Source organism: Microcaecilia unicolor, chromosome 9 (genome assembly GCF_901765095.1).
Source record: "Microcaecilia unicolor chromosome 9, aMicUni1.1, whole genome shotgun sequence".
Lineage (NCBI taxonomy): Eukaryota > Metazoa > Chordata > Amphibia > Gymnophiona > Siphonopidae > Microcaecilia > Microcaecilia unicolor.
Window position 1 is genome coordinate 111,316,311 of NC_044039.1, and position 19,861 is coordinate 111,336,171.

A 19,861-nucleotide genomic window follows, 5' to 3' on the forward strand; every position below is an offset into this window, starting at 1 on the left:
CTTTGGAAGCTTCAAATACTGAAGAGGCAGTGGAGCTAGCTGGCCAAGAGGGCACTGTGAAAGTTTGAGTGCTCTCTATCTCCCCTGCTGGTTGATGGACATAACCCATACGTAATGGCTTCATCTGCTATGACTAAAGGAAAGAAAATTACCAAGGTAAGAACCTAATTTTCCCTTTTGTCTCTTCAGCCAGACAGTCCCATAGAGCATCAGTGAAAGTGCGGGAACAGTTTCCTGGTACTAAAGTAGACATTTTGAAAACAAGCCCTCCTCTCAGAGAGAGCTTCCCCACAAATTGGACTGAAAAGCTCTACACATGTAGTCATTTAGAAAACAAGCCCCACTGCTTTAACTGAAAACAGTTCTGCCAAAGTGCAGCAGGTTAAAAAATTGGGGGGGGAGGGGGACTCATTCTAAGCTCCCTCAGAGAAGCTTGCACAAACAGCAAAGAAAAGTAGCCACCTGCAGGTGAAGAAGATGTCCTCTATTGGAGGAGAGGTAGCATCAAAGCTGAGCTTTGAGGTAAAATCAAGCATGTCTCTCTCTGGTAGAGTTTTTCAGTACTATTTATTTATTTCCAGACAGTTGATATACTGCTCGAGGGCCTACACATAGGCAGCTAAGCGGTGTACATAATCATAAAAAGAGAACAATAAAGATGAATTATGGGACAGGATAAAGGAGCAGAGTAACAGATACAATCTTTAACGGGACAGGGAAGGAGGGAATTAAGAGTGAAAATATGGGTCTTGATGTCATGTTTAAGGCTGGAAGGGAGGGTGGTTCCTGAAGTACAGGGAAGATTATTCCAGAGTTTAGGTCCTATGTAGCTGAAGGGTGTATGATGGGAGCTAGCGAGGCGAAGGTTGATTAGGGGAGGGAAGAACCAAGAGGTTATTGTGAGCAGAGCACAGGAAACAGGTGCATAAGGAATCGGGCGCTTGTTGAGGTAGCGGGTGCAAGTGGAGACGTAGCCTTGTAGACCATGGCATCTTAAATGTAATTAGAGCAGAAACAGAAACCTGCCATGATCAAATCAACTGGCATTGTGGAGTAATTTAACAGCTGTAGATTGGAGTAATTGGAGACGTTTGAGGGATGAGAGAGGAAGACTAAAGTAAAGGGAGTTACAATAGTCTAGGTGGGAGATGACTAGAGCCAACAGAAGAGGACAAAGGAGTGAAGCGGGGAACAGAGGACGGGCTGAGTGGACTTTGTGAAGTGCAAAGAAAGAGGACCGGAGTATAGAATCAATTTGAGACTTAAAGGTCAGAGTCAAAGGTGACATCAAAAATGTTTACTGAATTAAGTTGTGGAAGGAGAGAGAGGAATACTACCTGAGCAGGGTGAAAAAATGGATTCACACTTTGGTGTATTAAGGTAAAGGAGATGGTTCGCGTATGAGCCACAGTGGGACCTGTTCCAATCAGTCATTTAGTCAGAGAATAGAGGAATCATCAGAAACCCTATAGAAGATCTGAATGTCGTCTGCATAGCAAAACAGTGTACAGGTGACAGAAGGGGGGTGAGAAAGATATTGAAAAGGGTAGGTGAGAGAATGGAACACCAGAGCAAAGGGGAAGAGGAGAAGTCGTGGTGTTTTGGAAAGAAAGCTGATAGGTATCAGCTGGAAAACCAGGAGAGGACGTTACTAGTGATCCCAATAGAGCGGAGACTTTGGAGGAGTAGGGAGTGATCTGTGAGATCAAAAGCAGAAAAAAAAGGTCAAAGGAAACCAAGATCACAGGAGTGTGTAGGTCCAAGGAAGCCTCTATGAGATCATATCGAGCAAAAAGGAGCATTTTAGTACTATGGTAATTATTTTATTTATTAGGATTTATTTACTGCCTTTTTGAAGGAATTCACTCAAGGTAGTGTACAATAAGAATAAATCAAACATGAGCAATAGACAATTACAGCAGTGTGAAGAAACAGTGTGTTTTAAGCCTGTAACATGTATTGGATATTTTCCTGTCTTAAATATGTCTGAAGTGTATTTCTCCTGTTTAGCCAGCAGATATGGTGTATGTTTATGCTGTTACAGAAGACTGACTTCTCTCCTTTTTTTATTTTTTTTTATTTGGCGCACACATAATAGGATGTGCCTGTAGTGATGTAACCAGTTTTTATTTGCAACTTTCTGTTGTGGGTTCTGACTGGCCTGAAGTTTTGAAATTACCCAGCAGATGCTAGCTGTTGCTTCAGTTTCAGCCTGGGAGATGGAGAGAGAGAGAGAGATCTCTTTTGCTGAAGCTCTATGAACAAATATATGTCCTGATCTCCCCAGGTGCAAGTGTTTAGTTAGTGTTATAATTAATCCATATTTCAATTACCTGTTAATGTTTTCCAATTGCACTATTTTGTTCCACTGTTTAATATTTTTAAGAGAATAAACATAATTGTTTGCCCTGTTTGTCTGGACTGATAAAGAATCCTGGTGATTGGTTTGTTAGGTCTGTGAGTGCTTTCTTGGGAATTGTGGGACCACTGGAAGTGTGGCTCCAGTAACCTAGAAATCACTGGGGATAATTTGAGAGTGGGAGACTCCTCTAGAGGCAGTTGTGACCCAGTCGGTGGGAGGAGGGTGCTAGTGAAGAGCACAAGCGGCAGGTGCAGGTGGACCTGAGCTGTGCTGGGGATAGACCCTCTAAGTGGCTGCGGGGTAACCCCAGGTGTGTGGCTAGGTTTTTCGTGACAAGCTGTAACAACATTCGAGCAACAATACAAAGTGTGGTATAGTATATTACTTACAATGCCAGTACAACACGTAATATAACATTTTAATTGACAGTGTAGGGTATTAACAAAGATGGAACATATAGGTAAGAGAGTAAGAGGAGTTAGAAAGTAAAGTAACTAAAGAAAGTTACACATGAGGTCAAGAGAGATGGTTAACATATAGATAGGTAAGACAGTAAGAGGAGTTAGAAAATAAGGTGACTAATTTAATGAAAGGTGCACATGAGGTCAGAGAGATGGCTAAATATTATCTCAGCTAGGGTAGGAGTGGATAAACATGTCCTGCTGCAGTATGTGCAGCCCGAGTCACTCCTTGTGTGAGTGAGACTAACAAGTTAAGTTAGTTCTTCCATTAAAGGCCTGGTTGAAGAGCCAAGCTTTCACCTGCTTTTTGAAGTAGAGGTAGTCTTATGTTAAGCAGAGCCTTTCAGGGAGTGCATTCCAGAGTGTGAGGCTACTCAGTGCTCGCAGGTATCACATCATGTAATGTCTTTTGAAGAGGGCCTGGTTAGGGGTACTACTTGAGAGAATCTTAGTATCCTTGGAGGTGTATAGAGGATCATCCTATTCTTCAGGCACGCAGGGCCATTTCCTTTAAGGGCCCTGAAGATCAGACATAGAGTTTTAATTTTAGCCCTGTATTGCACTAGTAGCCAGTAAAGTGATTGCAAAAATGGTGTGATGTGGTCACTTTGCTTTCAACTTTCTATTACTCATGCTGCAACATTCTGAATCAGTTGGAGCTGGTGCAGGCCCTTTGTAGTCAGACTGTTGTAGAGTGCATTACAGTAATCCAGTCTTGATGTTACCATGGAATGCACAACCATGCCATCCTTTAATTTTCTTATAGCAGTCATAATATCAGTTTTTACGTTATAGTTTTACACTTGCTATTTTGCCCAAGCTGATTTGCAGATCTGGGCGGTTTACAGGCTAAAAACAGCAAGAAAAGTTTAGAAAGAAACTACTGTTTTAGACAGGATAGCAGACAGAAACACAATCAGGCGAAATTTAAAGGAGCAGATGGGAAAGAAAGGGGAGGGGGAGAATAATATAAGAGCAAGGCCAGAAAAAAAGGGGGGGGGGGGCAGGAATTTAACAATGCAGTATGACAACCAAACTCTCTCCTCTTATTAATTGAAAGCCTTTTTAAACAACCAGGTCATCGGAGTTTTTTTGTAATTCTTACAGGAAAGTTCAGACCTTAAAGTTAGTAGAAGGGAATTCCACTGAGCAGGAGCTGCAAAGAAAAATGCACGATGATGAGTACTTTCAAGTTGAGCCGATTTAGGATGTGGAAGAACAAGACGATGGTCATTTATTGAACGGAGGAGTCGGATTGGTGAATAGGGAATTTTAAAGGCAGAGAGATAATCAGGAAGACCAACTCTAAGGGCCTTAAAAGTGAGCATAAGGAGTTTAAATGAGATACATTGTTCTATTGGAAGCCAATGAAATTTTTGAAACAGTGGGGAAACATGGTCAAACTTTCATGCATGACATATAAGTTTAATAGCCGTGTTTTGTATTGATTGCAACTTCTTCAGGCTTAAACAAGAACATTCCAAGTAAACAATGTTGCAGTAATCAAGCCTAGTTATCAATAAGGACAGCACAAAAAATGAAATGTTTCTAAATCGAAGTACCTACTAATTGAACGCATTTGACAGAGTATGTAGAAACTGAATTTGCACAGACTAGAAATTGGGAGGAAAAGTAAGACTGAAATCCAGTTTAATTCCTAAGTAGCGAAATTATTCTACAGGACATATAGAAATCCCGAGGAGATTCAAAGGGGCGGTAGATGTAGAAAGGCCACCAGTGAACCAGCATGCTACTGTTTTCTTTTCTTTGTTGCAAACCAGTTTGTGGGCATCTAGCCAATTGGGTACTAGAGTTGGGCAGTGTTGAAGAGGCCCTAAATTTGGATTTCTCAGTCACTCCAGTAGATTGGATTAGCTTAGCAAGGGGACTTAGAAAAAGTTGACAAGAACAGGGGACAGGACTGAACCTTGTGGCACCCCGCCAATTAGAAGATGTGGAAACGCTATAGAGGAGGGGGTGATAACCTTGTAAGAGCGATTAGTGAGAAAAGAAGTAAACCATGCCAGGACAGTTCCACCAACACCTAAAGAAGATAACTGCACCAGTAAAAGATTATGATCAACCAGATCGAACTCTGCCAAAATATCAAGAGATATTGTGAGTGCAACTTCGTCAAAATTGGAGTAGATCTCATTTAAAACAGCTGCAATCTGCATACTGTAGTGTGGTGGGCAAGAATTTTAGTATTATAGGTGGATAGTTGGTCAAATACAACCTTTTCCAGAACTTTGGAGAGAAAATATAGATTGGATACGGGATGATAGTGAGCAGGGACCTGTGGATCCAAAGAAGCTTTCTTTAAAAAAGGATGTACTATTTTGGTTTTCCAGGATGCGAGCATTGCCCCAATGGAGGGGCCACAATTGGAGGATCCTAGGTATCAGATTTAACTCTGAGACTGTTAACCAGGCAGATGGAAATGGATCAAGAGGGCAGAAAGAGAGATGCATGGACTTCCTTAATTTTGACAATGAGAAGAGAGAGACTCCATGAAGTTAGCCCTGGTAAGGCAGCACAGGACTGGGTTTAGAACCCTAGCTATAGATGTATAGTCCTAACCAAGTCAAACAGACATCACACAGAGAGGTAGCACAGGGCTGGGCTAGTAGTCCCAGCTAAACAGAAGAACCACCTACTCAAGCACAAACAGAACCAAACAGAGAGGACACTCAGGGCTGTGCTAGTAGACACAGCTAAATTAAAGAACGGCCCACTCGTGCCACACAGAGAGACCGCACAAGTCTGCGTTAGTAGTTGCAGCTAAACGAATAAGCAATCCACTCAAACACAACCTGAAACCTCACAGAGAGAACTCAGAAAGCACACAGGAAAAACTCAAGACAAGGCCACACAAACACTCACGGCTATGCCACACAGCACTCAAGGATAAGGGAAAGCCACTCATGAAGGAACACTCTAAGGTGTACCATACTGCACTAAGGGACGAGGGAAGCCACTCAAAGGAATACTCAAGGGTGTGCCACTAGGCACTCAAGGAAAAAAGGGAAGCAACTCATAAAAATACACAAAGCTGGCCACGTAGCACTCAAGGGTAAAGGGGAGCCAACTATAGAAATACACTCTAGGCTGTACCATACAGCACTCGGGGAAAAGGGAAGCCACTCATAGGAATACACAAGGCTGGCCACACAACACACAAGGGTAAAGGGAAACAGACGATGGCTTTGCTTGAGAGCAAACCTAACAGGAAAGTAATCCATACAGATTCAAACCAAAACCACTCACACAGGGCTCAGGGCTGTGCCCAAAGACACAGCATAACAAGAAGACCAGTTCCCTCAGAATCAAACAGTACAACAAGAAAAAGAAAAATAGACCTGTTGCAAAGGTAACTCAGGAAAACTCCCTGGGTCCTTATAAAGGAGTAGGCTGATGATGTCACAAGTAGGAAATGAAGCAGAATCAGGGAGACCAAAGCGAGACTTGGCTAACAGGAAGAACAACAGGAAAAAAGACAGACTGGGGAGGTCACAGAGCTCGATACAGAGAAACAGTAGGTCTGGACATAAGGGCACGGTCACAACTGTGACACAGACCAAGGAACCTGTGTGAATGAGAAGGCTGATGGGAGACTATAGGAAGCACAGTTTGAAATGACTAGGTCAAGCGTATGACCACTCTTATGGGTTAGAAAGTTGACCCATTGATGAAGTCCACGGTCAGATAGTATAGACAGTAGGAAATGCAACCATGGGTGGGATGGAATGTCAACATGTGTATTAACATCACTCAGAATTAAGAGGTTTGGATAACGAACAGTAGCTGCAGTTAGAGTTTGAAAACAGGCATCCCATTTTGCCTGGCTTAAAGATTGGGGATAATTGCAGAGGAGAAGGACTAAAAGGGTAGGAGCATGAATACAAACTGCCAGTGCCTCTGAAAAAGAGAATGGAGAAGATATTTCAACTATTTGGAGTCTAGCGGAAAGATAATAGCCAGGCCTCCACCATTTCTTATAGCTCTGGCTAAGAATATGATATCAAATCCTTCTGGAAGACAATTGTAAAGATAACTTTCTTTACTTGATTTGATCCATGCCTCCGTGAAGCAAAGAATCTTGGCTCCAGAAGACAGAAGAAAATCTTGAATAAGTTGTGTTTTAGATTGCAGGGATCTACAGTTTAGAAGACTGATAGGAACAGAAGAGTTTCCACCAGTGGAATTGTGTGTATAAGCAATATTGGTGAGATAACGTACCTGAGGTAGTTTGAGGCCAGAGTTAGGAGGCACAACAGTTTCTCACAAGAGTCAGGATTGGCATTCTTAGGAGTACCTTGCGTGAATTATCTGAGAATGAGCCAAAACTGGGGAGTAGTTGGAGGAGAAGCAAGAAGGTAATAAAAATTACAGACCCACGAGCCATTTTGCCTGACACCTGAAATACTTATACAGGGAGAAAAATATAGCTGCATGCTCCTTTCCTCAGCACAGTTCAGGAGACTAAAAAGAACCTGTCTTCTGTCTAGCGTGCTTACGTCACTGAAGTCAGTCACGTGATTGGCTGGGTTCGGAGCCCTAGGCTCCCAGAGCAGGGGGAGAGTTTGGCAGTCAGAAGCACTGAGAAATTTTGTCACGGAAGTCAGTCATGTGATTGGCTGCGGAGCCCTAGGCTCTCAGAGCAGGGGGGGAGAGGCAGTCAGAAGCACTGAGAAATTTCCTATGACAGAAAACAGCACAGCATACATTCAGTTCAAGCAGTAGCATCATAGACTTCAGCACAGTGCAGGAAAATGCAAGAGACTAAAAAAAACTGTCTTCTCTCTAGCGTGCTTATGTCACTGACGTCAGTCACATGATCGGCTGGGTTCAGAGCCCTAGGTTTTCAGAGCTGGGGGAGAGTTGCAGTCAGAAGCACTGAGAAATTTCGTCATGGAAGTCAGTCACGTGATTGGCAGTGTTTGGAGCCCTAGGCTCCCAGAGCATGGGAAGAGTTTGGCAGTTGGAAGCACTGAGAAATTTCCTACAACGACAGAAAACAGCACAGCATAGATTCAGTTCAAGCAGCAGCAAGTTCTTATTGCTCTGACTACGTACATTTGGATTTTTCCACACAGTTTTTTAACTGGCATAAGAATATAAGCGTTGCCATACTGGGACAGATTGAAGGACCATCAGGCCCAATATCCTGTTTCCAACAGTGGCCAATCTAGGTCATAAGTACCTATAAACAGATTTTATGTTGCTTATCCTAGAAATAAGCAGTGGGTTTTCCCAAGTCCGTCTTAATAATGGCTTATGGATTTTTCTTTTAGGAAATTATCCGAACCTTTTTTAAACTCTCCTAAGCTAAGTGCTTTTACCACATTTTCTGTCAGTGAATTTCAGAGTTTAATTACACGTTGAGTGAAGAAATATTTTCTCCAGTTTGATTTAAATTTACTACTTAGTAGCTTCATCGCATGCCCCCTACTCCTAGTATTTTTGTGAAAAGTAAATGAGCGATTCACGTCTACCTGTTCCACTCCACTTAGCATTTTATAGACCTCTATCATATCAACCGTCTCTTCTCCAAGGTGAAGAGCCCTAGCTAGCCTCTTTAGCCTTTCCTCATAGGGAAGTTGTTCCATCATCTTTATTATTTTTTTTGCCCGTCTCTGTTCCTTTTTCTGATTCTGCTATATCTTTTTTGAGATGTGGTGACTGGAATTATACACGGTATTCGAGGTGCGGTCACATCATGGGGTGATAAAAAGGCATTATAATATTCTCATTTTTGTTTTCAATTCTTTTCCTAGTAATTCCTAACATTCTATTTGCTTTCTTAGACACCTTCACCCTGAGCAGAGGGTTCCAACATATCATTAATGATGACACCTAGATCCTGTTCCTGGGCGTATTCCTGCTCAAGGGCTTATGAAGCACTGGTTTTCTCCAAGAGGATAAATTCTTTCTACTTCTGAGTATGCAGAACATAATCACCTTTCACATGGATGGTACTACATGACTAGTATCTGTCTTACGTTTAGCTACTGATCCTTGGGGTCCAGTGTATTTCTCCCGAGGAGAGTGTCAGTATTTTCAAAAGAAACCCTGTTACTGACTAAGGGAGTTCTTCATTTGCAAAGTTAGTGGAAGTTGCTCTAATTTTTAGTCTGTGCCCAGAAATGAAGGAGTTCTCTCCTATGCTGGATCTACTCGCTTCACATGGCAAACCTGGAACAGGTCGTATGCCCCAGGAGAGATGGAATTGAGTCATAAGGTAATGGATTTCACCTTGAGAATGAGTTCCCCTGTCGTACTTCCTTTCAGGTGTGGATACCTGTATCTTATCTGAACTTCCAGGAAACTTCTCTCGGAAGCCTGGGAGGCTCTAACCACTAAATTTTACTGCTTTGGGGTTCAGCATCCCGCGATACCACTAATGCTAAATAGTAGTAGTAGTAGTAGGTGGAACAAGAAAGGGAGGAACTGGCTCTGAATGTAATGGTACGTAGTCCAGAAAGCTTATAGATTATACTATATCTGACAAAGGATCACCAAAAAAGAAACACAAAGCCACTCTCATTTGCCCAAAGAGGAGCATGTTTAGGAATCTGTTTGTATAACCTTTCTCAGGAACAATCTGAAGCCATTCACTCTAAGGCAGAAAATTGTTCGCTATCTTGTTCACCACAAGAGTTCTTATTTTGAGAGAGTGTACCTATAGCCACCAGCTTGCCTCTGTGTGGAGTACTTCCTGTATGTTAACACAACTAGTTTGGAGGTGCTCTGTTTAAAAGCTGTGCAGAACAAGGCTAAACACCCTACAAAGAGAGCCAGAGACGCTGGGATAACCGATACCGTTTATGAACTCCTCCTCGCTAGAAAGCAACAAATGTGAAGCATAAGAAGTAGAGATTTAGGTTCTCATCTCCAGTCATAAGACTTAGGTACCAGTAGACACACTTATGTGATTTCCAGGGTGCCTTACAGTGCAAGGAACTGTCTTTAATACCTAGAAGGCATATTCTAAAATGTGTACTGCAGTTCTGCATTATTGGAGGAACTCGGAGAAGAAGTCATGAAAGAGAAGGCATCCTACAACTGCATGATATTGCATGCCTCCTGGACTGATGATGATATTTGACAGTTGGAATGGGTAATAGATATTCAAAAGGACTTATGAGCGTTAAGTTTACAGGCAGCCATCTTTAGCAATATCCTAGGTTTGTACCTTCTTGGGCCATGGCAACAAGACCAACAACTAAGCTCTTAAATTTTATTAATTTCCTGGAAGGAGGGTGAGTTGATAGGCTAGGGCAGTTTCTGCACTTTTGCCTTTTGGAATATGTGTTTTCAGGAGCTCAGTCGCTAGCTGCACTGCTCCAGTACATCAGCTTTCTTAATGATCCAGTACCTTTTTTAGTTTTGCAGTGATCCTTGCTTGCTACCTTTCAGGTTAAATCCACCTTGCTTTCTCCATTACAAGTGACACTGTTTCAGGATGGTGATTCTTCCCATTTTCTGTTGATCTAACTGGATTGGTCTCCCTTATTGTGTCCTAGTTCTGTGGAGCGGGTCCTTCAATACATTGTTGGGGAAGTGGATTTCCTCCCTTAGCTGTAGGTTCAACAAGTATCAAGGACAAAAATGTAGATTGATTTTATTTATTTATCACATTTGTATCCCACCTTTTCCCACTGATAGGCTCAAAGTGGCTTACAAGAATATTGTAGCAAGTTACAATGCAAGAAGTACAATTTTTCAAATTTAGCAGAATAAAAAAATAACAGTTAAACAGTGATGGGTATTGAAGTAGGATATGAATAACAATTAATCAGTAGTAAATATGAAAGATAAGATGTAATTAGAGTCTATTGGATCTTATAATAGTAAGGGATAATTCTGATTATGTTGAACCTGGGGAGTAAGCCTTCTTGAACAATACTGTTTTCAATGATTTCCTAAAGTTTAGGTAGTTCTGGGTAGTTTTTGTTAATTTGGGTAAGGCGTTCCACAGTTGAGTGCCAATGTAAATGAAGTTTGAGGCATAAATTGATTTATACTTTAAGCCATTGCAGTCTGGGTAATGTTCAGATAAGATCGCGATGAGCTGGTTCTAGGTGGTAAATCAACCAATTCAAGCATGTATTCTGGTACCTCACCGTAGATTATTCTGTGGATTAATGTACATATTTTAAAGGCTATTCGTTCTTTCATAGGGAGCCAATGCAGAATCTCTCTGAGTGGTTTTGCAGTTTCAAACTTAGATTTTCCAAATATCAGTCTTGCCGCAGTATTTTGGGCTGTTTGTAATTTCTTGAGCAGTTGTTCGTTGCATCCCGCCTATATAGCGTTGCAGTAATCCATCTGACTCAAGACCATGGATTGTATCAAATTGCGGAAGACTTCACAGGGAAAGAAGGGTTTTATTTGCTTGAGTGTCCACATTGAATAGAACATTTTCTTTGTGGTGTTGGTCACTTGAGACTCTAGTGTTAAGTATCGATTTTTTGTGATCCCTAGAAGTTTCAAATTATCTGAGATTGGCAGTGAAAGGTTGGGGGTATTTAAAGTGGTGGGATTATAATTGTTATATTGAGATGATAAAATGAGACAGTGGGTCTTTTTGGCGTTTAGTTTCAGATGGAAGGAATTTGCCCATTTTTCCATTGTGGTCAGTCCAAGAGTAATTTGATTGGTAATTTCTTCCAAGTTCTTGCTGAATGGTATATATATTGTTACGTCATCTGCGTAAATAAAAGGATTTAAACCTAGTCTGGATAGGGCATTAGCTAATGGGGTCATCATTATATTACATCACTTAGCATCTCCCTTCTTGATTTTTTTGAGACTTTTCTTACCATCCTTGATTTATGGAGGATGAATTCCTATCTGGTTACTTGCAAGTTCTTTGACCCTTCTGTGCTGTTGCTTGTCTGTGAATATTTCTCCTTTCATATCTTCCTCCTGTGAATTTTCTTAGACAATATTGGAAGAGTTTCTGTACTTGTACACTCTTCTATGCAAAGAAAACTGAAATTTCTTTGTAGGATGTTTATAGCCTCTCTTTTAAGCACTTGGCAAAGGTCATGGCAAGCTTATCATCCTCTAGAGGTTCTTCCTTATATATGTGTATATCTAAGAAATCTTGTTTGGATGCAGGAACTCCTTGTTTTTCTCTATTCAAAACATTGCTTTCCAAATGGATTAATGGAAGGACATCATTATAGTTTTTCCCTTTTTCTTCTTGGAAGAGCAAAATCTGCCTCATACTGAGTTTTTTTTTATATAGTGCTACTCCTAAAGTATAATTCCAGAGCTTCCAATATGTTTATATAGTTGAGCATATTAATGTTTCTTCTCACATCTGCACTTTTTTAGGGGGGTGGGGCAGATAGAGGTTGCAATGCTTGCATATTGTGCACTTGAGATGTGATATTTCAAGCAGAGTTTTTGACATTCCACTTATCTGGGGCACTGCTTTTCTTACATCCCAAAGGTTCTGGACTGGTCTGGTGAGGACTGTAAAGAAGGTGAAATTAGGTCTTACCTGCTAATTTTCTTTGCCTTAGTCCCACCAGAGATGTAGCCTCTGAGATATTAGGAAGGGAATCTAGACTACTCTGGTGGTCTAGATTCCCTTCCTAATATCTCAGAGGCTACATCTTTCAGTTGGGTCACTAACTCAGGGGGGCACTAGTTAAAGTAGGCCTTACCTTCTCAGAATAAATGAAAATGTCTTCCAAGTGAGAAAAATATGTTAAGGAATACTTGGAGGAGTCCAAGTCCTTTTCCTCTTTCTCTTCCCTTGTTTTCACTTTGTGGGGATTTTCTTGGAGATGAAGATGTGTTCTATTGTTATGACAGTTTACTTGGAAAAAGAAATCATTTGTTCCATTGGTTTGGCATTTGAAATGCTGATGACATTGCATAGTATCCTTATAGGGTGAAGCAAGCAGGACTACTTCTGTGTCCATTGGTCAGTGGACATAACCCACATGGACTGGACTGGTTTAGTGTGGTGGGGACTAAAGGAAAGAAAATTAGCAGGCAAGACCTAATTTATCCATTTCAAAGAAGGCTGAGGATTACTTTGTATAGGAAAATTTACGTCTTTGTTTTCAAAAATAATTCTTAGATTTTTAGAAATGGCTTGGCGAACTTGGATCTTTTTTTTTTTTTTAAGAATAAGTTATACCATTGTCAAAGAGGTATGTTTAGGTGCAAGCATAAGCAACAAGACCAGCCATTTAGAAAGATGTATTAAAAAATAGGGTAGCATTGCTAGGGAGTTAGAAGTAGTACTGTGTCACTGTTCGTGTGATTTGAAGTAGGTGTAAATGCTGATGGATTTTTTTCTTGGCTATATGTATATTGCATTTTACAACACAAAATACACATATACGTTGAAAGACAGCCCATACAACACAAAATACACATATACGTTGAAAGACAGCCCAAACCACACCAAATATATATGCTATGGTATGTTTTCGTACATGTTGATTTACATGTGTGAATAGACTTTTTACATGTGCAAATGGTACATAACTTATTCTAAAATTTGCCTCCTCTGACTGCAGATTTGCATTGACTTTTACAAAGATTGGTAGAAACTTCCATTTTCAATTTTGAACATCTTTACTCTATTGGCCAGATCCCACCCGCACCACCAAAACCAGATTTTGATGCTTCAAGAGAAAAGTTGCAGAAGCTTGGGGAAGGAGAAGGGTCAATGACGAAGGAAGAGTTTACAAAGATGAAGCAGGAACTGGAAGCGTAAGTTTTATTTTAAGAATTTTAAAAATAGATGTACATACAAGTGCCATACTCTGCAAACTGTCCTATCCCAAAAACCACTCCATATAGCTGCCCATCCCCTAAAACTAACTGTTGCTAACAGTCCTGCTGAATAAAGCTATACTCCAGCTGCCCCAGTACCCTATAAACTCTCACCTCCAAAATCTAAGCCCCACATTACTTCACTACCCCACAAACTGCCCCATCCCCAAAATCTACTGCCCTGCATACCGCCCCCCACAATCCTGCAGACTGCCATCACATTCAAAGAATATCCCCTTCAACTGCCACAACACCCCTAATCTACACCATCTGCTAAATCTACCTCCTGCACCCTTCTCTTTCGAAAATAAGCCTGATTGTGTAAATTATTGGATTGTTTTCTTATATCAGTATTTGTTACTTGTGAGCCACATTGAACTTGATCTTGTGTGGGATAATGTGGGATACCAATGCCATAAATAAAAAAAATAAGGGAGACAGTAGTGGGCAACTTGGGCCCAACACAATGGATCAATTGAACATCATCAGCTTAAAAAGAAGAATAGTAAAATAAACACTTATGCCTGTAGATTGAATGAGAGAGGCAAGAAGACTTAAAAACAGATGGAAAAGAATAATAGAAAGGTTTGAGCTCTGTGTGGCACTCCACAGTGTAGGTGTTGCTACTGGGGAAAAATCTGTGCCCAAACAAACCTTAAATGATGTTTAAGAAAGAGAGTGAAAACATTGCAGGACAATGCTATGAATTCCAAGATCAAACAACTGAGAGAGCAATAGCTCATGGTTAATGAGATTGAATGCCACAGAGAGGTTACAGAGAGGTTAAGAGAGACCAGAATAACTTCACTAATAAGGACCAGAACACAAATCTCTTTCCTTGTCATCAAGCAGATGAAGCCATTATGTATGGGTTATGTCCATCAATCAGCAGGGGAGATAGAGAGCACTCAAACTTTCACAGTGCGCTCTTGGCCAGCTAGCTCCACTGCCTCTTCAGTATTCTCTATCTCCCTTAGCAGGGTGGCTGCAGCTTGTTCGAGCTCCAGAAAAATCTGCCAGGAGGTGGTTCCTGGCTTGCCAGTTGTTAACCGGGGTGTTGGAGGCTATAGCAGCTTCACTTTAAAGGCACATAGGTTAGCCCTTTCCCTGCCTTACCCATACCTCTGTGGATGTGGACATATTGCCTTGTTTTCCCTGTCCTTACCCACCAACAGTGGATGCAGGCATATAGATTCGCCCTTTCCCTGCCTTTCCCACTCATCTGAGCCTCCGGAGTCTTCAATACCTCTGCTTTCCTCACAGCTTAAAAAAAAAAAAAAAAAAAAGTCGCATCGCGTTTTTAAACGCAGAGACGCTGGAACAGAGGTTTTTTGACCTGATTTTCAGCAGGATCGTAGTTGTATTCTAGATCCTTTGAGGTAAGAGTGTTTTCCAGCTCCTCTGGGGTGGGCCCGCGATCGGGGCGATTTTGGCGCTAAACCGCCATTTTGGATTTTACCGCCATTTTTCGGCGATGGCTACGGACAATGTAAAGCGCTGTTCCACTTGTGGCAAGCGCAAATCAGCAGCAGGGCTCTGTAAATCGTGCTGTATTGGCGTAGGAGCCGGCCCGAGCATGGCGAGCGATGTTTCTTCCCGCTCTGAGCTGGCAGCGGGCGCCATTTTGCTTACACCGCATGGCGCGGCCTCCGTGGACACGGAGAGACCTGAGCCGGGTGGGGCACCTCGAGATGAGGTTATTTCAGGAGTGCTTAGCACCGGACAGGATTTGGGTGCCCAGGGTGTGATTTTCTCCCCGGATTTTGTGCTTTTGCTGCATAAAGCATACATGATGAAAAGAGCCTTTCCTCAAGGGCCGCCTGAGGCTCCTCTGATTGCCCCCCCCCCCGATGGATTCTGGCCTGGGACTGCCCAGTGAGGCTTTTTTCCCGGATGCTTGGCCTAAAGATAAGCGCAGAAGGGTTAATTCCCCTTCAGATTGTGGTGCACCTTTCCCCCCCCCCCCCCCCCCCCCCCCCCCCCCCCCCCCCGTGGTCGGGGTGTGAGGATTCGGAGAACTCTGACAGACGTTCTTGGTCTGAGGAACCAGAGTCAGGTGCGGATTTACCACAGGATCTGGATGATCCCTCCGCGGTGAGGATTTTCCACCGTGATGAGCTGCCAGCGCTTATTTCAGATACCCTGCAGGCCCTCTCGATTGAAGATCCTGACAGTGGCATGGCCTCCTCGGGTAATCCCAGGATGGCTAGTACCAAGAAAGCTGCTCGGTCCTTCCCTTTGCATGACTCCATCCTAGAGCTTGTTTCGGCTCAGTGGGCTGACCCCGAGGGACCTTTGAGAGTTTCCAGGGCTATGGGGCAGTTATACCCTCTGCGTGAGGGACATATGGCTCGTTTTCAAATGCCTACAGTGGATGCCCTAGTCACTGCGGTGACAAAGAGAACTACCCTCCCTGTTGAAGGAGGTGTTGCCCTGAAGGATGTTCAAGACCGTAGGCTGGAAACAGCGTTGAAACGGTCCTTTGAAATTGCAGGTCTCACTGTTCGGGCGTCTGCATGCAGCTGTTATGCTGTGAGAGCCTGCCTAGCTTGGCTGCAACAGGCAGTGGCTCAGCCCGGAGATGGAGCGGAGCCCTTCTTGGATGTGGCTCCGCGGATGGAGGTGGCCTTGTCCTTTCTGGCTGATGACCTTTATGACCTTGTCAGAGCTTCGGCTAAACAAAATGGCAGTAGCAGTGGCGGCTCGCCGTCGTCTGTGGCTACGACACTGGGCAGCGGACATGGCCTCTAAGCAAAGGTTGGTGAAGTTGCCTTTTCAAGGACTTCTCCTATTTGGTGAGGAGTTAGAGAAAATTGTGAAAGGCCTGGGTGATCCAAAACCCCAGCGCTTGCCCGAAGATAGGCAGAGGCCTTCCTCTAAGGGCCAGGCGGTTCACTCCTCGTACAGACCTCGCTTCCGTGAAGCTAGAAGGTACCGCCCGGGGCGTTCTGCTGGGTTCACTTCTCGTGCACGTGGTCAGCAGAGGAACTCCTTTCGCTCGGACAAGCGTTCCGCAGCTGGTGGCTCAAGACCAGGAGTTCATGGGCGACCCTCTCAATGATGGTGCGCCGGCCCTCTCCTCGATGCCTGTCATCGGAGGACGGATTTCCCTCTTTGTCGAGGAGTGGGCCAAGATTTCCTCAGATCAGTGGGTTCTGGACCTGATCAGAGATGGATACAGAATAGAATTCAACGCCCAAGTAAGAGACGTGTTTGTGGAGTCCCGATGCGGTTCTGCCGTCAACGAGGTCTGATTCAGTTAGGGGCAGTGACCCCGGTGCCTCCCGCCGAGCAAGGCTGCGGCCGGATCTCCATCTACTTTGTGGTGCCGCGAAAAGGTGGGTCCTTTCGCCCTATTCTGGACTTAAAAGAAGTGAACAAGTCCTTGAGAGTGCGGCATTTCCACATGGAATCCCTGCGCTCCGTCATTGCGGCGGTTCAGCCAGGAGAGTTTCTCACGTCTCTAGACCTGAAGGAAGCTTACTTGCACATTCCGATTTGGCCCCCGCACCAGAAGTTTGTGAGGTTTGCGGTGTTGGGAAAACATTTCCAGTTCAGGGCCTTGCCTTTTGGCCTCGCCACAGCTCCCCGAACCTTTTCGAAGGTAATGGTGGTAGTAGCTGCTTTTCTCAGGCGAGAAGGTATCAGGGTTCATCCGTACCTAGACGACTGGCTCATCAGAGCAGACTCTGCATCAGAGAGCTTACAAGCTACAGCCAGAGTGGTCTCAGTACTGCAATCTCTAGGCTGGGTCGTCAATATGGCCAAAAGTCACCTGTCCCCTTCACAATCTCTAGAGTTTTTGGGGGCCAGGTTCGACACAGTCTCGGGCTATGTGTTCCTACCCGAGCTAAGGCGGTGCAAGCTTCAGAATCAGGTCCGTCTGCTCCTGAGGATGCCACGCCCGCGAGCTTGGGACATTGTCCAGCTGCTGGGATCGATGACAGCCACGATGGAAGTGGTACCCTGGGCGAGAGCGCACCTGAGACCTCTACAGTATTCCCTACTCCGGAGATGGTCTCCTATTTCTCAGGATTACCAATGCAGACTTACTTGGCTCCCTGCGGCCCGTCTCAGCATGGAGTGGTGGCTCTCGGACAGCATGCTGCGGCGAGGAATGCCGCTGACGCTCCCCGTTTGGTGCCTAGTGGTAACAGATGCCAGCCTGAAGGGCTAGGGCGCACACTGCAAGGGGAAGCATGCCCAGGGTCTATGGACACCCGAGGAGTCGGAGTGGTCCATCAACCGCCTAGAGTTGAAAGCGGAGTTTCAGGCGCTTCTGGCCTTTCAAGTGACCCTGGAAGGATTGGCTGTTAGAGTGATGTCGGACAACACGACAACAGTGGCCTATATAAATCGACAAGGCGGAACAAGGTGCAGAGCACTAGCCGCGCAGGCCGAACTGATTTGCCACTGGGCCGAGCTGCATCTTCAGTGTCTGTCGGCAGCTCATATTGCAGGTCAGAGCAATGTGCAGGCCGATTATCTGAGCAGGCATCAGATCGATCCAGCAGAATGGAATCTGGCAGACGAAGTATTCCTGCAGATCTGTGCCAAATGGGGCAAGCCCGTGATGGATCTAATGGCGACAAGTGCCAATACCAAAGTCCCGTGCTTCTTCAGCAGACGGAGAGATCCTCGCTCGGCGGGGTTGGATGCCTTGGCTCAACCCTGGCCTCCGGGTCTACTTTATGTGTTTCCCCCATGGCCCTTGATAGGGCGCCTGCTCTTGCGGATTTGGCTGCACCCAGGAGAAGTGGTCCTCATTGCCCCGGATTGGCCAAGGAGACCTTGGTATGCAGACCTCCGACAGATGCTCCTGGAGGCTCCTCTGCCGTTACCTCTGGTACCGAACCTGTTGACTCAGGGACCGGTAGCCATGGAGGACGCCGGCCGCTTTGGTCTTACGGCATGGCTATTGAGAGGGCGCAATTGAGGGATAAAGGTTATTCCAACAGTTATTTCCACTCTCCTGCAAGCCTGCAAGCGGTCCACTTCCGTGGCTTATGCCAGGATTTGGTGCCTGTTTGAGTCTTGGTGTGCTTCCAGAGCCATTGTTCCAATGCGGGCTCCTGTCTCGCCGATTCTGGACTTTTTGCAGGAAGGTGTACAAAAAGGCTTGGCCTATAATTCCCTGCGGGTGCAGGTGGCAGCGTTGGCCTCCCTTCGTGGTAAGGTGGAAGGCGTGTCTTTGGCTGCTTACCCAGATGTGGCACGGTTTCTTAGAGGGGTGCTTCGGCTCCGACCTCCAGTGCGAGCACCCTGTCCAGCGTGGAACCTGGGGCTAGTTTTGAAAACCCTGCAGGCATCTCCTTTTGAGCCGCTTCGGCGAGCATCGGAGAAAGACTTGACACTGAAGGCCGTTTTTCTGGTGGCCATTACCTCGGCGAGACGGGTGTCAGAGCTCCAGGCGCTGTCCTGTAGAGACCCATTTCTGCAATTTTCAGAGTCCGGAGTCACGGTTCGGACCGTGCCTTCCTTTATGCCTAAGGTGGTTTCAGCCTTTCACTTAAACCAGCCTATTTTCTTGCCCTCTTTTTCAGAGGAAGAATTTCCAGAATCTTTTGGGCAGCTGCACCTTTTGGATGTGCGCAGGACTCTGCTGCAGTATCTGCGAGTTACTAACTCTTTCAGGACTTCTGATCATCTGTTTGTTTTGCTATCCGGTTCTCGCAGAGGGTCTCCAGCGTCTAAAGCCACTATTGCCCGCTGGCTCAAAGAAACTATCTTTTCAGCTTATCTGCTGGCCTGCAGGGTTCCGCCTGTAGCCTTTAAGGCACATTCTACTAGAGTGATTTCTTCCTCTTGGGCTGAAACTGGAGCATTCTCTCTTCAAGAGATATGCAGTGTAGCAACATGGGCTTCTAAGCTCTCCTTTGCCCGACATTAGAGGCTGGATGTGGCTGCCAGGAGGGATGCGCGTTTTGGTGCACAAGTGCTAGCGCGTGGTGTGGCTTGTTCCCACCCTATCTAGGGATTGCTTTGTTACATCCCATACGTAATGGCTTCATCTGCTTGATGACAAGGAAGGGAAAATTAGGTTCTTACCTTGGTAATTTTCTTTCCTTTAGTCATAGCAGATGAAGCCATGAGCCCTCCCTGTATGATTGTCTGTATGCTGTGAATCTGTTTTTCAGGTTCTGTTCTAATTTCCTGAAGTTCCTTCCTTGGGAGAAAGTTGGAAAACAATCTTCAGGATTCATGTTCAGTTTAAATTTAGGAGGATGTGTTC

At 44.5% G+C, this 19,861-nt stretch overlaps 1 protein-coding gene across 2 annotated transcripts in view; it reads left to right on the forward strand.

Moving 5' to 3' along the window:
- SNX6 (sorting nexin 6) overlaps positions 1-19,861 on the forward strand; it is a 165,381-nt gene that overhangs the window by 35,333 nt on the left and 110,187 nt on the right. For both annotated transcript variants that reach the window (XM_030214380.1, XM_030214379.1), the window contains exon 5: positions 13,445-13,566. In XM_030214380.1, the coding sequence (XP_030070240.1) occupies positions 13,445-13,566 (122 nt within the window). The remainder of the gene's footprint in view (positions 1-13,444; positions 13,567-19,861) is intronic.